Genomic DNA, 16,143 nt, shown 5'->3' with positions numbered 1-16,143 from the left:
GCGCTGAACCTCCTTGATGTGTAGTTTTAATTTGTAAGGGACTTTTTTGAGTCGTTCTTAAATGTCATTCCACTCACCCATGACAAAAATACCATTTTCACCTTCTTCACCCATATGTAACATTTGCCAACAAAGGTTTATACCACCCACTCGAATAAGCCTCTTGTTACGAATCTTCATAGCAAGAATACATGTAGAAGGCAACCCAAACGATGTCATGATCACACAACCACAATTTCTCCTATATGTGCCAGTTATCTTGGAGTGTTTTGTCTCCTCAAAAATAAAATTCAATTCAGCTATAGAAACATTACCCTCCAACTTGCCAATTATCTTGGAGTGTTCTGCTTCTCAAAAATAAAACTCAATCCAGCTCTAGAAACATTACCCTCCAACCCATAGCACAAAAATTTATCTTTATATTTATGTTCTAAGACAGTACAACTCCTCTCAAAATTGGACACTAACGACAGTTAACAACAATTGTAACCTAGTGGCATTTAACAGTCGTTACAACTAGTTGTTAGAAAACAAAATAATGACAGAAAAATCAAACATTGTAAATGAGTTAAAAGATGCATTACATGTTTGTTGATCTCAAGTGAATATGGAAACCATCTAACAATCCTTCTTCAATATTTGAGACCATGATTTTGCAACAAAAAATTAAAATTTGATGGTTTTGGAGGGAAGAGGGAAAAAAATTGTAAACGACAAGTGAGGCGGAAGAGTGTTTACCTTATACTGGAAAGTTTTCAGGAAGGACAATAAACTACCGTTAAAAAGACATAGCGAGCGGAAGTTAATTGTTGTTGGGAGTGAACAAGAGTTAACTATCTCTTGAAACATTTACGTATTTTCAAGGTGTTAGGGAGCATTCTTGAATTGAAAAGAGCAATTTTATGGGCTTGAAATTTCAAACGGGCTTGTTGCAGTAGGCATGTACGAGTCAATGAAGAAAAATGGAGCACATAAGCACAGTGTATAAAATAATTGAAGAAATCTACCTCCTACACTCCTCAAATAACATCTCTACCCCGCAAATGACTTGAAGTGCATAAATTACCTTTCCTCTTAATAAATAAACAAATATTTTTATTTTTATTTTTATCAATTCAGGAAAGTCAATTTGATTTTGCCAGAAGAAAATTAGGTTCCAACAATGTTGAATGAGACTATGCCACAATGATAAATGAGTGTTGGCAAACTGAAGCTTTGAATTTGCTTCAATATTAAGGCATGTTTATTTTATGAAAATATTTTCCGCAAACATTTGTTAATTTTACTAACTAACAAGAAGACGATAACTCTTGATGTGAAAATTTGTCTATATTTTTTAGAAACAACGTAAACGCAAAAAGAGTTATTTTTATTATTTCGATAAATTCATGTATTTTAGCTAGGATTTCATTTTCTCTTTATCACAATAATTTACGTTAAGAGTTTCACTTCTTATTAGCAAGCTAAAATAAATACATATTTTTAAAAATGGAAGTTAAAAAATATGGTTAAAAAGTAAACAAATTCTAAATGTGTTACTACAAAATTGAGTTGGTTAGAATCTTGTTGTGAGTAAAGGTGTGTGAGTTTTGTTTCTTGAAAATACAAGTTTATGGAATTTAAGAGGATAGGAGTAAAGTTTTGTGTCAATTGATTTTCTCATGTAAACGCTCTTTTATCGGCTCCTCATCCAACCACAACTCGTGTCAAGATGTCTTACGACGGGTAGCACTTGGATGATATTAGAATGTTCATGTACCAACCATAATGTCACAAGTGTACAAAAAGATAAAAAAAATTATGGTTTTTTCCTCTCTTACTTACCAGATTTTTTTGTTTTTTTTATACACTTATGACATTGTGGTTGGAATGTCACATGACATTGGCACCTCAAAGTCACCCAAATATTTTCCAACCGTCTTACGACCGATTCTTATTTTCCTAGAAATATTATCCTCGAACCCTCTCCCTCCACTCAGGTCATCATCTTTCTCAATACTACAAATATTCTTCTACCAAATCAAATCCATGCTACTTCACCCAACCAATTCGCCATTTAAAAGCTCATATTTATGAGCCAAAACTTTACACCAAATTTGATGTTTCTCCTTCTTTAACCTCCAACACCACTTCCCTAAAAATAATCCACATAGTGGTGGAAATAAGCCGGTCCGAGTCAAACTTTGTTTAAATAGGTCAGACCTAGTTTAAACAACTAAAGCCTAAGTCTGACCTACTAGCATGTCCAAGACTTTATTTTAACTATGGTCTGACCTTTTTAAAAGTCTGATCTGACCTATTAGCATATGTAAAAGCCTAATTTATACTAACAATTTTAAATATAACATTTAACCTATCTATAAAAAGGCTAGTAAACATATACTTTTTAAAAACTAATAAGTCAATAAAATTTTGTAAAATATGTACCTCCATCCCCCCTCCCCCCACCCACTTTATTAACATATATATATCCAATAAAAATTTGTAGATTTAGCATATCCATTTTGTGAGGGCTAATAGACATGTATTATATAACGTAGTATATATAATTACACATGTTAAATTAATGTAGTAATGTATAGTATATATAAGCATTAACCTGACCTATTTAAAATAATTAGTTTTTTAAAAAACTTGAACCTAACCTAATTGAGTTAGGTCAAACTGAATTTTAAGTAGGTCAGACCATAGACCTCTGACAGATGGTCTGATCTATTCTCACCTCTAAATTCTCCTTTCATCATCTTATCACACGTGTACGTGTCCATGATAGAACTTCCCGCCAATAAAAATAACTACAATATCATATAGTACTTTATTCTTTTTTGGATATCAATGTAAAATTAGTTGGAAGCGAAAACATTTTTTACTCTAAAAAATATACGTGCATATCATTTGAAGAGAGAAATATTATACTAGTAGTAATTAATCTGAAAATGTATATATTATTATTTTTTGACTGATGTAAAAAATATATTTAATTTAATTTATTAATAAATCACACACCAGACGTTTTCTAACAGACATGGAAATGACATTAACATATGATAGAAGGGAAAAAAAGCAAATTATCCTTGCAATAATATTGCATTGCATCAACACAAAACCTTGTTGTTTTGCACTTAAAATGCTAAAAGCAAAGTAAAAGCAAACACAACAAGACCCATAAAACATGGAGCAGGAACCTAAAATGAGAAATGAATCTACGTAACCAAGTTCAATAATGTTGTTTGTTCGAGTTTGAGTTTAGGTAATAATGCTTTTGTGGTCTGTTACATGCTTACGTTGGTGTGTTTGTTGTACTAATAATTTTCCATTTCTTCTTCCTACAAATAAAAATACCAAAAATAAATAAAATAATAAATAAAAAAAACTTTGCCATTGGAAAATGGTTCAAACATCACAGCCCCACCTTGGTCAGCACGTGCTCCATGATAGACTTTGTCATGTGACCTTCTCTGTGCTCCTTGTTTCTCTCTAGTCTCTACCATTGCTTCTCAGCTTTTTCTTGTGTTTTGTTTTCAACTCTCTCTCTCTCTCTCTCTTCCGTGTTTCCGCCGCTGCAACAAGCAACAATAACAGCAGTGACTCAGTATAGTATAGTCATTTGCAACATGAAAAACCATTAACCATGATTCAACTATTCATTTACTCTTCAACCCTTTTTCTTTTTCTATGTATACACCAAACCCTTTAATCATTTCACAATCATAATCACTTTATGGGTTGCTTTCACTCCAAAACTGCTCATCTTCACTCCCCTGAAGACCCTCCTACTGCTTTACCTGACTCAAAGAAAACCGATCCAGGTAACTACTAACTACCCTTTTTCTTGTTGCCTTTTCTTTTTACCTTTTTTGGGTTTTTGATACTTTTTCTGTTTTAGCTTTAAAGTTATGATTTTTATGTGTTTATATGCAAACTACCATGATGCACTTTGTTTGTTATTTTTTGCTTATTATTGTTTGGTTAAGCTGTTTGAACTAAAAAAAACTAGCTTTGATGTGTTATTAAGTCAAATGAGGATGTTTGGTTTGATAAAGTTTGGTTTTTGTGATTTTTTGAAGGTGATGATGGAGGTGATGGTGATCAAGAAAGTCAAGTTCCAGTATTCAAAGAGTATGGTTTGAATGAACTTAGAAGGGCTACACATGAGTTCAGCACTGAATACATTGTTTCTGAGAGTGGTGAGAAAGCTCCTAACGTGGTTTACAAAGGGAAGCTTGAGAATAATCGATTAGTTGCTGTTAAACGCTTCTCCAAACAGTCTTGGCCTGATGCTCAACAGTTTCTGGTAAGAGCATTAAATCACTTTGTTTTTTCCTTAAATTTTGTTTGAGAAGTTGAATAAATTGATAGATAGGGGTTACTTGTAGGCATGTGTATTTTTCAAAAGAAGGAAACAAATATGTTTTTCCATGCATTTTAATTTGGGAATATATGTTTGTGTTAATGGTTATGATTGGTCAGGCAGAGGCAGCTGGAGTTGGGAAAGTGAGGCACAAAAGAATGGTGAATCTAATTGGTTGTTGTGCTGAAGGGGATGAAAGGCTCTTGGTAGCTGAGTACATGCCAAATGATACTTTATCCAAACATCTCTTTCACTGTAATGCTCTATATCCCTCTTATTCAACTACTTTTGCACTCATTAAAGCTAAATTTATTTCTATAATATTTGGACCAGCATTTGTCTCTCATTAATGTCATTCGTTTTGGTGGTAGCTGTATTCTTTTCTTTAAAGGCAATGTGGCATGTCTCTGGCTCTATATGGATAAACAACTTAATTAAGTGCTTATATCATAACCACTTAATATATAAGTGCTTATTTATAAGCTGTTTCTATAACAAAAGATAAAATAGTCAAACTTTTTCTTATGTAAGCTATAAGCTGTTTTGGAAAGCTTATATACCGGTATAAAGTCAAATCAAAACATGCCTTTAAATTTTGCCATATTTATGTTTCTGTTGCTGGAGGCATGAAGAATATTAGGTAGTAATACACACTTTCTGAGAAAAATGGTACCTTTAGCTGTTGGCAAGTTTAAGCTATACAAGTCAAGGTTTTAAGGCTACATTTTGTTGAAGCGAAAATGGACATTTTGAAAATGAGAAAGTGCAAATTGGTAATGTGTTTGAAGTCTGAACACAATAAAATTTTGATTTATTGTCAGCTTCCTCCTGCAGTCAACAACTCCTTGTACTACTACTAGATTGACTTAATAAGTAACCAATAGCCAAGTAGCATTTATTTTCTTTGTCAATGGTAGTTTTGATGATACATTTATGTAAGCTTATAATTGATGAATTCTGATCTGTCATTTGTAGGGGACAAACAACCATTACCATGGGAAATGCGCGTTAGAGTTGCATATCATGTTGCCCAGGCCCTAGATCACTGTAGCATGGAAAACCGGAAAATATATCACGATCTTAATGCTTACAGGATTCTTTTTGACGAGGTATGATTGGGAATCTATCATTATGAACTCCTTCATTTGTATATTGTCACCACTCTTTCAGGATTTGTCCCGGTTAAAATATATGTAGATGCATTTTTCTGGTTAGGTGTATCTAAAATCTAGCAACACATTGTTATTTGAACTTGATTCTTGAATTGTCTTCTCCGTATCCCTAATTCCACAATCAAACTGACTTTGACTAATTTATTCACAACTGTCAGGATGGTGATCCTCGGTTATCAAGTTTTGGGCTTATGAAAAATAGTCGAGATGGGAAAAGCTATAGTACTAATTTGGCCTATACTCCACCTGAATTTTTGCGAACAGGTATACGACATGCTAGCATGTATTTTTCGAGATAACTGACATTGATTCAAGATAGTTTCTTTGTGCTTATAGAATTCCCAACAGCAATGATGGATATGGCTTATATATATTTTATGTCATGGGAAAATTATGTGCTTATTATATTACTGAATAATAGACAAAGTTTGAATTAGTATATAAATATTGTTTTATTAAATAGAAAATCCTTTCAAATCTATGATTTTCTCTCTTAACATGTTCTTTGGAGTCTACAAAAAACATCGATTGCTAGATTCATTGGATTATTGTTTTACCTGAGATTGCATGTGTTGTGCCAACACACTCTCACCTGAAATCTTACTCAATTTTATTATCGGCGATGTGGTACCTAACAACAACTGCAGGCCGGATAATAGCAGAGAGTGTGATCTACAGTTACGGCACTGTCCTTCTTGATCTTTTGAGCGGCAAGCATATTCCCCCAAGCCATGTATGTTTCCGTTCTTCCAAAATCATTTGAAGTTGTTCATTTGTTAACAAGAGATTTTTCTGTTTTCTATCAAATCCATGTAGAAACTTAATCCACTGTTTTACATCCGCATAAGCATGTGCTATATATCCTCTATGTTTCATTCTTAGTTCTATTTTTTAAGCATGCTGAGAATCATATATTTCTGTTCACTTTCTGGAGGCTTTCATATCGTATAACGTATAAAAAATATTTATGTATTCCGTGGTTTTGATTTCATGGTGCATAGTTGTATTGGCATAGTGTTGAATATGCCATGTTGCAAGAGTATGGAAGTTGTTAGTAAGTTTGATTTGTCGTTCAGGCTTTGGACCTAATTAGAGGGAAAAATGCGTTGTTGTTGATGGACTCATCCTTAGAAGGGCAATATGCAAATGATGATGCTACAAAGTTGGTTGAGCTTGCATCCAAATGTCTTCAGTTTGAGGCCAGAGAACGACCTGATATCAAGTTTCTTCTCACTGCCGTTACACCTCTTCAAAAGCAGAAAGAGGTATTAAGCATTAGTTTTAGCCTTCATTTACGATCTACATTGTGTGAAACTTTTGTTTCCAAGTTGTTTTCACTTCTCTTTTCTTTAATATTTTCATTCAACTTTTTTATTTTTGGCCTTTTTACAGGTAGCATCTCATGTGTTAATGGGCCTTACTAAAACACCGGCAGTGCTACCATTACCAACCATGCTTTCTCCTCTTGGAAAGGCTTGTGCAAGGATGGATCTTACTGCTATTCATGATATATTGTTAAAAACCGGTTATAAAGATGAGGAAGGTGCAGAAAATGAGGTATTTCAGTTCACCATATTTTGCCTACAACATTTTGGTTTAATCAATTATCTTTGAGATACCGATGTTCTCATTAGGAATTAGGATATGTGTCAATAGGGTTGGTTCATTTAATGAAGTATTGCTCATTAAATATGAGCTGTTATTATGGTCACTTTTTTCGGTTGCTCTTGGCTAATGAGTAAAAATGTAATTGCAGCTTTCATTTCAAGAGTGGACACAACAAGTGCAGGACATCTTAAACACAAAAAAGTTTGGCGATATTGCATTTAGAGATAAGGATTTCAAAAATGCAATTGAGTATTATTCCAAGGTAAATGCACTGTTTCACTTTTCATTGTGGTTTATAGAGTGTGGTTGAGACACTTCTATTGTATTCTTCCAATGCATGGCATCTATTTCCAGTAAAATATTATGGCTTGTTTTTGTACCAAAGGTCTTGTACGGAAAATGTTGCAGTCCTTATAACCCTTAAATTCAGAATGCCAAATTTGTACACCAGAAGAACATGTTGTGATCAAAACCTGTTGTTGAACATCCTTAGTTTTGCTGAGTGTTTATCATGAGTTATTATGATTCACTGCGAAAGTTGAGCATAGTCTAAATGCATTTGATTTCTTTGATTTTAAACAGTTGGTGGTTATGATGTCTGTTCCATCCGCAACCGTGTTTGCAAGGAGAGCCTTCGCCTACTTGATGAATGATCAGGCTGAACTTGCATTAAGAGACGCAATGCAGGCGCAAGTATGCATACCTGATTGGCCAACTGCATTCTACCTGCAAGCACTTGCTCTCTCAAAGCTGGGGATGGAAACTGATGCACAAGACATGCTTAATGATGGAGCAGCCTTCGAAGCAAAGAGGTCTAACAGCTGGCGCGGATAAAATTGTAATTTGCAGTTCTCTGTTCTCTAAACTAGCATATATGTGCTATTTTTGCTATAATTTGTACTTGCTAGAATAGGGATATGTGAGAGTGCTAGTTTAGGGTGCAAGAAAAAGATTTATTATGGTATAAAGTTTTCTCAAGGAATATTGGTCTAAATTTTGTCACACAAATGAGTCCTATCCAGTAGAATGAATTTTCTCAGTATGAAAATAAGTTCATTTATGCCATCATCATGCCTTTTTTTTTCGGGTTTGGTGGTCATATATTTGGTAAATAGTAGATTTTTCTCTCCCTCAATTCCAATCTCAATTAGATTCGAAGAGAAAAGATTTAACTGCATTTTTAATCCTCTTATTTTATTTTATTTTATTTGAGATTTTAATCCTCCTATTTCTAAATGTGTGATTTTGGTCCCAATTTTCTAAAATCTAAGTGCTTGTTTGGTAATACAGGAGGTTTGCCGAAATTATCGAATCACCGTGATCTTGTTAAAACTTCGACAAAATTACCGTGATACCAAAAATGCATTTAGACATTGTCCACATGTGAAATATGAGATCCGGTGACATTAGGCCATTGTCCACGTGTGAATTAGTGATTATGTGATGTTAGGCCATTGTCCACATGTGAATTAATGATTAGGTGATATTAGGCCATTGTCCACATGTGAATTAGTAACATGGTTATTAGGAAGGAGATAAGGTAATATTTTTTAGCAATTTGAATGATTTCCAAACAATACATAATACTTGGTTTTTTGTTTGTCTTGGCTTATTTATTTTCATTTCAAATGCTCAAGACAATGCTGTAAGTAAGCTATCACATCACATACACATCTCAAATTTTTTGCCTTAATTTCACATGTGAGCAAATTTGAGTGATCAAAAAAATCTCAGAATCAAAACCCCGAATTGGATAAAACATCCAAAACAAAGTACATTTATTAAGTTGACCAAGTGGTTCATTCCAATTTTATTTTTTTTACTATGTGGACCTTTTGGTAAGTACTTGAAAACACAGGTCTATTCAATAGAGACCACGGGTTGTAACAAGGTGCACATGCAAGCCTATATGTATGTTTCAATGCCTTCAAAGTCCTTAAGACATGAAAATAATTTGAGTCAAATAATTTAGACAAACTTATTGGTTCTGAAGTGTTCAGTAAATGTTTTCGGTTTATAACGTTACATTACATTGATTATGAAGTGTTGAGAAGTCAAAGATGCCATTTATAAGACTCTTATCTTATTGTACATCTGCTGCACATGCAATTTCATCTTATGTCTAGTTTTTAACCACGTTTTGTAAAATTTGATAAATTATTATTATTACTTTTCCCACCTATGGCCTTCTCCCGCGCCCGGTAAAATTTTCAAAAATGCCCTTATATACAGTGGCGGATCTTAGCTAAATTTGTTGGGGGTGCCAAACTTGCCTGGAATATATATATATATATAAACTGTTACATACAAAAAAGGAAAATTGTAATTAGTTGTATTGGTTGAGTATGCATAAAAGAAACCGTTGGATTGCTGGTTCAAGTCCCAGTGAAACGTTTTTTTTGTGAATAAAAATAAAAAAATACATTTAAATTCAGAAAAATGGAGCAGATAACACTTGAACTCGCAACCATATGGAGAAAAAGGACCCCCGGCCCTGTTACCGCTGCGACACCTAGAAACATTAGATTTAATACACCTAGTATAATATTTATAGATTCTTCAGGGGATACCATGGCACCCATGGGTCCCTGAAGAGATCCGCCGCTGCTTGTGCATTTTGGATTTTAAAATCCGGATTCATGTTTACTATTTTGGATTTTATAATCCGGGCAACTCTTATGTATAATCAGCCATCAGACTCTCCCACATTTCAACAGTTTTGAGTTTTGCTTTTAAAAACAACAAAATAACTAAGTAAAAAATGCTAAAAACTTCTCAAATAAAATCATAAAAATAGCACCAAAAAATTCTAAAAATCAAATAAAACTAATGCAAATAAGAAGGAACAGGATTCCTATTCAGCAAAGCACCTCTAACTACCTCAAATTCCGGACGAAGCTTCATGAGAAATTGATCACGCCTACTAGTGTTGTAGACCTCTTGGACAGCCGCGAGAGAAGCCTTGGGAACATCAACATATAAGAGAAGCAGGACAATTCCTTTAGACGTGCTATGAATAAATAGAGATGAATCATATTGACTCATGAAGCTTCGTCCGAAATTTGAGGTAGTTAGAGGTGCTTTGCTGAATAGGAATCCTGTTCCTTATTTCAGATTTTTCTGAGAATATGAAAAAGAAAAAAAAAATGAAAAATGGGTTTAAACGATGGAATTTTAGATTTTGAGGGGCGGAGTCCCGTAAGAAGTTCCTTCTAATGAAGTCATGGTCCTTGAATTTTTTCTGATTTTCTGGGGAAGTTTCTTAGCAATCCGATCAAGTAGTCCAAAAACCCGATTTTTGACTAAGAAAAGATAACAATGACCCAAAACAGAAGGATGAGAGTTAGGAAGATTAATATTGTCCCTAAAATGACTATCCATGTTACAAACATGTTTAGAATTTGTGCTGATACAGTTCGGATTATATAATCCGAACTGTTTTACCTTGAAAAAGGGTGTTTAGGGGGTTTTCAGGTTATGTAATCCGGAAACATCATGTAATGCACCCTATTTTTTGAAATTTCCGGATTACAAAATCCGGAAAAATCCGTTACTCATTCTTTTCACCCTTTAAAAAAAGAAAACATCATTCCAGATTATATTATTCGGAATGCTCCGAGGGTAATTTTGAAAAGAAAAAAAAAATAGGGCGCGAGGAAAGACATAGGGTGGAAAAAGTAATGCTCTAAATTATTAGGTCACCTTTTTGTTTTGGATTTTTTTAGATAGACGTAACGACAAATAACAATTGAAATTCACACACACAAGTAGAGGCGTTGAGGTTCAAACTTTGATCACGCCGTCAGACCTACCAATTTCGGCATTTTTTGCTAGTGGGTTAGAACTTATGGATTGGAAACTTTTTTTTTTATGAACTGTTTATATTTTTGTAACTTCTGCTTTCAATACGTAATTTGTTAATTTAAGATAGATGACGACCTGCTAGTGCCTAGTACTGTGTTCATGTGATATATGTGACAAATTTACATAAAAGTTAGGAATGAAAATTTTGGAAAATTTCAACCCCGTTGCCATTGTTGAACGCCACTGTTGTTGAACACTAAAAACAAACAAACATTTGTCACAATGCTTCTATGAAATGCTGAGAAAAAATAATCACCTCTTGTGAAAACAAAAATATATAATAAATTCTCTCTAGAAGAAAAAAAACAAATTCGAATGGATCGCAATCAAATCAGTGAAGGTCATTAACACTTAAGCCAAACTAATTAGTTTTAAAGAAAACAAAAAATGTTACTCTCACCAGAATGAATTACAATAAAACTTCAGCTACTTTTATCCTATTTTATCATAGTTATTACTAGGTTCTATATTGGAACTAAACAAAACATGTCATTCTTTATAAATTTTAGTTGGTTTTTCCAATACACTCGTCTAACAGTATTGAGTTTGATGAGTGGATATAAATATTGGTGAACTGGATCAATATGCTCTAATATCATATTAGATTTTATATCGAACATAATTCATACTTACAATCAATTCCATATTTTAAAGGGTTGAATGCCTTAACTCATAAAGAAATGGTGAAAGGACTTCCTAGATCGAAGGAACCATAATTTAAATGCATTGGTTGCATGAATGTAAAGAAACATAGAGAATCAATTCCAAAGATGATTGAATTAGTACACTCAAAACATTTATGACCCTATTAGTCCCGAGTCTAATTGCAAGAAAAGGCATTTGATCACTTTTATTGATGACTTTATTAGGAAGACCTGGATTTACTTTCTAAGTGAAAAATCATATGGATTTGAAGTCTTTCAAAGGTATAAAACCTTAGTTGAAAAGGAATCTGGATGTAAAATACAATGCTTAAGAACTGATAGAGGTGGAGAATAAGCTTCTACGTTCGTTGATAATTTTTGTTAGTTGAATGATATTAAGAGACAACTCATTGTTGTCTATACTCCTCAGCAAAATGGAGTATCTGAAAAGAAAAATGGAACCATATATTAAACATTGTTAGTTGCATGTTAATTGTTAAGTGAGGAGAATGTCCTTGAGAAATTTTGGCCAGAAGTAGTTAACCGGTAAGTAATTAAAAAAATCTCAATTACTATACATCTAGGATTAATTACATATAAATAAAAGACAAATGAAGATTGTAGTGGAGGGAATCGCTCGGTGCACCACATCATAATTTTGGGTGTGGCATATGTTCATGTGCCTAACAATCTAAGAAAGAAATTTGATGACAAAGCATAACATGTTAAGAAAGAAGTTTAGGCATGGGTGAAAAATCAAAGACTATAAATTGTATGATCATGTGAAGAGAAAGATAATTGTAAGTAGAGATATCCTATTTGAAGAATCTAAGTAGTGGATTTGGGAAAAGAATGAAGTGTACAAGTTAAGAGATAAGCATGGAATGTTCAATTTGGAGATGCTAAACTAATTTTTAGTAGTTCAATTTAGGCGAGGATATGTTACCAGACATGAATTAGTAAGCTAGCTAATGAATTTAGTTAGATTAGTTCATTAAGTTAGAGTTACTTGCAAAACAAGTAATGAATTAGTAAGCTAGAACTAATGAATTAGTTAGATTAGTTCATTAAGTTAGAGTTACTTGCAAAACAAAGTAAAGTAGTTAGTTAGAAGTTTCTAGCTGTGTTTGTTGTAACGGTGCCTGTATATGGGAAATAAGAAATAAGTTTCCATCTTAATATTATTGGTAAAACGAAAACAAAATAAAACATAGAAATTAAAACAAAACTAGAATAATTAAAATAAAATCACTATAGGAATGAATTATAAACAAAAATAAATATGTGACGGTGATTCTACCTATTGTTCTTAAGACACAAGAACTTGTTCTAGGCATTGGAGGAGAATGACATGGAGGGGGGGGGGGGGGGGAGGAAGGGAGAGAGAGAGCTTAAATGCATTTTAGTGAAAATGAGGAAAGTTTTTGAATCCTATGTGGTAATTATTGGCCCACAAAAATTAACTTGAGAACATTAACATTTCTAGCGGTACATCTGAGACTATCTTGACTAATAAAGTGTGCAATCGATAACAATTTTAAAATTTTGATATATTGAAAAACTATTATAATTATTCCTTAACTACACATTCATAGGGAAAAGATGACCATCTCCCCAAATGTAAATAATACAATAATATTTCTCCCGTCCCATAATAATGATTCATTTCACTTTTCAATTCAACATTAATCGCCTTTTTTCAATTATACATTTTAATTAATATTAATTTCATCATTTTCAATTCAATATAGCGAATGAGTTTTCGCGATTGAGTTCACGAATGACGTGGCATGTTAGTGTCGCTTAGATTTTAATTTTTTCGGCCGGGCAAAAGTTTGATTGGCCAATATACTTTTTGGTATTATTTTTGATATATATCACTATTCTTTCTTAATATGTGTGAAATAATAAAATGAGTATGTTATTTTGGTACGTATACATTAATATTTTATTAACATATGAAAAGAAAGAAAGAAAGAAAAAAAACAGTTGGATGTTATACAGGTTGGGCAGTAAAGTCTATAAAAAGATACTAGTTATCTATTTATATTATTATATATTGTGGAAAAATCCAGACTCGCACGTTTATCTATAGGCTGCGTGACTGGATTCCAGAATTAGTCGCAATATATAATAATCCATATCGCGTGATTCTTTCATTCATTCGTTCATTCAGCTTTCAACAAACCTTAGCTACTTTCATTGGAATCTTCAAATACTTTTTCAACAAACAAAGGTACGCTACCAATACCCTTTTTTCGTTACAACCCGATTAATCCGTCTCTCTTTCACAATCTCAATTATTTTTACGCCTTTTCTTCAATCGTTGCAAATCAATTTTTCATATATTTTCGGTGTTTTCTTTATTGGATTTCATAATATGCTAATTCCATTAATCAATTTGCATGTCTGCAAAATTAATCACAATAGGGAAGACAGAATTATTCTTTTGCTTTTGCTTTGAATTTGATTTTCATAATTTTTTGTAGATTTTTTACTTCTTTCTTTGTTATATTATTTTTTTATATGATGAGATTAATTCAGTTATGTAATTAACTTTCGTTGGGTTATTTTCTGCAAAGGGTAAATCATTTATTATTCATGCTCTCTTGTGTTCTTATGTTTTAGGTAGTATATTTAGCTGGTTTTCCTAACTAAACTGTAACAAATTCAACAATAAGGGGTACGTTTAAAGAAATACTTATTGGACCGACAATAATTTGAGAAAATGACATAATTTAGCTTAATCATATGTGTCGATGTCCGACACCAGGACACATGTAATCCCAGGAGTGTTTGTGCTTCATAGGAATTGATATAGAGGTTTGAGATTAAAAATGACCAAATTGGAGAAATGGTAGAGACATAATGTTTGTGTTGTTTGATAAGAGACACTTCAATTGGTTTGGAAAAGGCACATGTTATGGATTTCTATGAATGAGAAAAAACAGGGGATGTTTTGTTCTTAACCGTGTTTGAGAGAAAGATTTTGACTTTTAGGCAGAGAACAAGAAATAGTTGTGGCTGGTTGAATTGAATTACTTGATTTCTTACTACTGTAACATTTACTAGATCAGTTAGGTTAGAAAAGTAACTATCTTATATGGCAGAGATAGAGTGGTTGTTCATACTAATGATACCTAACATGTTTTACAATGTTCGATTTAGGGCCTGTTTTGATTAACTTATTTTTGAGCTTATGCAAACAAATAAGATTTTATGTTAATTCATAAGTTCTCACTTACGAAAACTGTATCTTCATAAGATGTTTGTTTTTTCATAAACTACCTTGACAAGCTTATGCGCACTACATAAAAATTTATTTATTTGCATAAGCTGTTTTGCATAAGCTCAATAATAAGCCAATCCAGACGGGCCCTTAGAAAGTAAGTTACTCTCTTATCTTGGCCGCACAGCTAGTTCCTTTTGACTCTTCTGATAATGTTTCGAAGTGTAAATGGAAGTGACTTTATGCCATTCAATTTGCTAATTTTTTAAACAATTTTATCACTTTGTTTGTAGAGACAGCCATCAAGTGTCCTCACACTCTTTGGCATGTCATACTGATCTTGTTTGAATTATCTCTTCTGCTTATCCTTATAACATTGATATTTTGACTAAATGAATTTCTGTTACTTTAAGAAGTCGTTCATATACCTATATAAAATAAAACATAATTGATGCTTAGTTTTTTGTTAAAACTGTTGTTCTCCCATTGTGCACACAAGTGTTTGTGTTTAAAATATAGTAATATAAACCAGACAAGCATGGACCTGGTCTGGTAGCCATTTGAGGTAAGGGAAAAAGCTAGTCATCCTTATGACAGTTTGATCAAAATTGGTCAACATGTCTAGTCAACCTGGTCAAGGATCCATCTAACCAATTTTGACAATATTGATTAAAATATTTGACCTCTTGAACTATCTCTCAGAATTTTGGGTGATGACTTGTAGGAAAAAGAATAATCATAAAGTTATATGGATAGCAAGTCACCGAGCAAGAAGGAGTCTAGTGAAGTGGCAGCACGCGAGTCGCTTATTGCTATTTCTAACACTTCACCAGATAAGATTCTGAATTCAAATTCTGCGTCTGAGGGCAAGAAATCAGATGGGGCTGTGTTGCCAAACTGTGATCAGGATGAACAGTTTAGGTCTGAACTGATTTCAATTTCGTATGCTGAATCACCTGATGTCAAGATCGGATCGATTGCAATGGGAGTCTAGGCTGCAGCTATAATTTGTCATTAAATCATGTGCTATGAACTTTGTCTATGTCAGTTTTGTGACTAAATTAGTTGTGTACTTTATCTTCTATACTGCAACTAAATGTAAATACTTTCATAGCCCACATGTTAGGGTCATATGCTGGAATAACTGTGATAACTATGTTGTCACACTACTGTGTTAGTTCATGTGAGATTCTGAAAATAAACACTCAACTTGTACCATGTTTTCTTATGTTAAACAGCACTAAAGTCTTTGGGCCCAATTTTACTATCTTTGAA

The 16,143-nt window shown here is 33.1% G+C and overlaps 1 protein-coding gene and 1 long non-coding RNA gene across 2 annotated transcripts; both read left to right on the top strand.

The window, feature by feature from the left end:
• The first annotated feature begins 3,409 nt into the window (after positions 1 to 3,409).
• On the top strand, positions 3,410 to 8,227 carry LOC11405319 (serine/threonine-protein kinase BSK2). The gene is made up of 10 exons (XM_003608595.4): positions 3,410 to 3,809; positions 4,068 to 4,294; positions 4,471 to 4,606; positions 5,327 to 5,460; positions 5,682 to 5,787; positions 6,171 to 6,256; positions 6,600 to 6,788; positions 6,916 to 7,080; positions 7,280 to 7,393; positions 7,714 to 8,227. Exons 1-10 carry the CDS (start codon positions 3,722 to 3,724, stop codon positions 7,963 to 7,965), a joined length of 1,497 nt encoding a protein of 498 aa, XP_003608643.2. The 5' UTR covers positions 3,410 to 3,721; the 3' UTR covers positions 7,966 to 8,227.
• A 5,473-nt stretch (positions 8,228 to 13,700) lies between these two features.
• LOC11409343 (uncharacterized) lies at positions 13,701 to 16,143 on the top strand. Its single transcript, XR_003011653.2, has 2 exons — positions 13,701 to 13,875; positions 15,593 to 16,143. It is a non-coding gene; the product is annotated as an uncharacterized lncRNA (long non-coding RNA).

The sequence above is a fragment of the Medicago truncatula genome, chromosome 4 (assembly GCF_003473485.1).
Source record: "Medicago truncatula cultivar Jemalong A17 chromosome 4, MtrunA17r5.0-ANR, whole genome shotgun sequence".
NCBI lineage: Eukaryota > Viridiplantae > Streptophyta > Magnoliopsida > Fabales > Fabaceae > Medicago > Medicago truncatula.
This window is presented reverse-complemented; position numbering and strand designations above follow the sequence as displayed.

What these genes read in the sequence shown, in the direction of transcription:
- LOC11405319 (XM_003608595.4), top strand. Translation starts at nt 3,722, where the DNA reads ATGGGTTGCTTTCACTCCAAAACTGCTCATCTTCACTCCCCTGAAGAC. An exon ending in ACAGGATTCTTTTTGACGAG is followed by an intron (nt 5,461 to 5,681) that starts GTATGATTGGGA and finishes CACAACTGTCAG; the next exon opens with GATGGTGATCCTCGGTTATC. An exon ending in AGGAAGGTGCAGAAAATGAG is followed by an intron (nt 7,081 to 7,279) that starts GTATTTCAGTTC and finishes ATGTAATTGCAG; the next exon opens with CTTTCATTTCAAGAGTGGAC.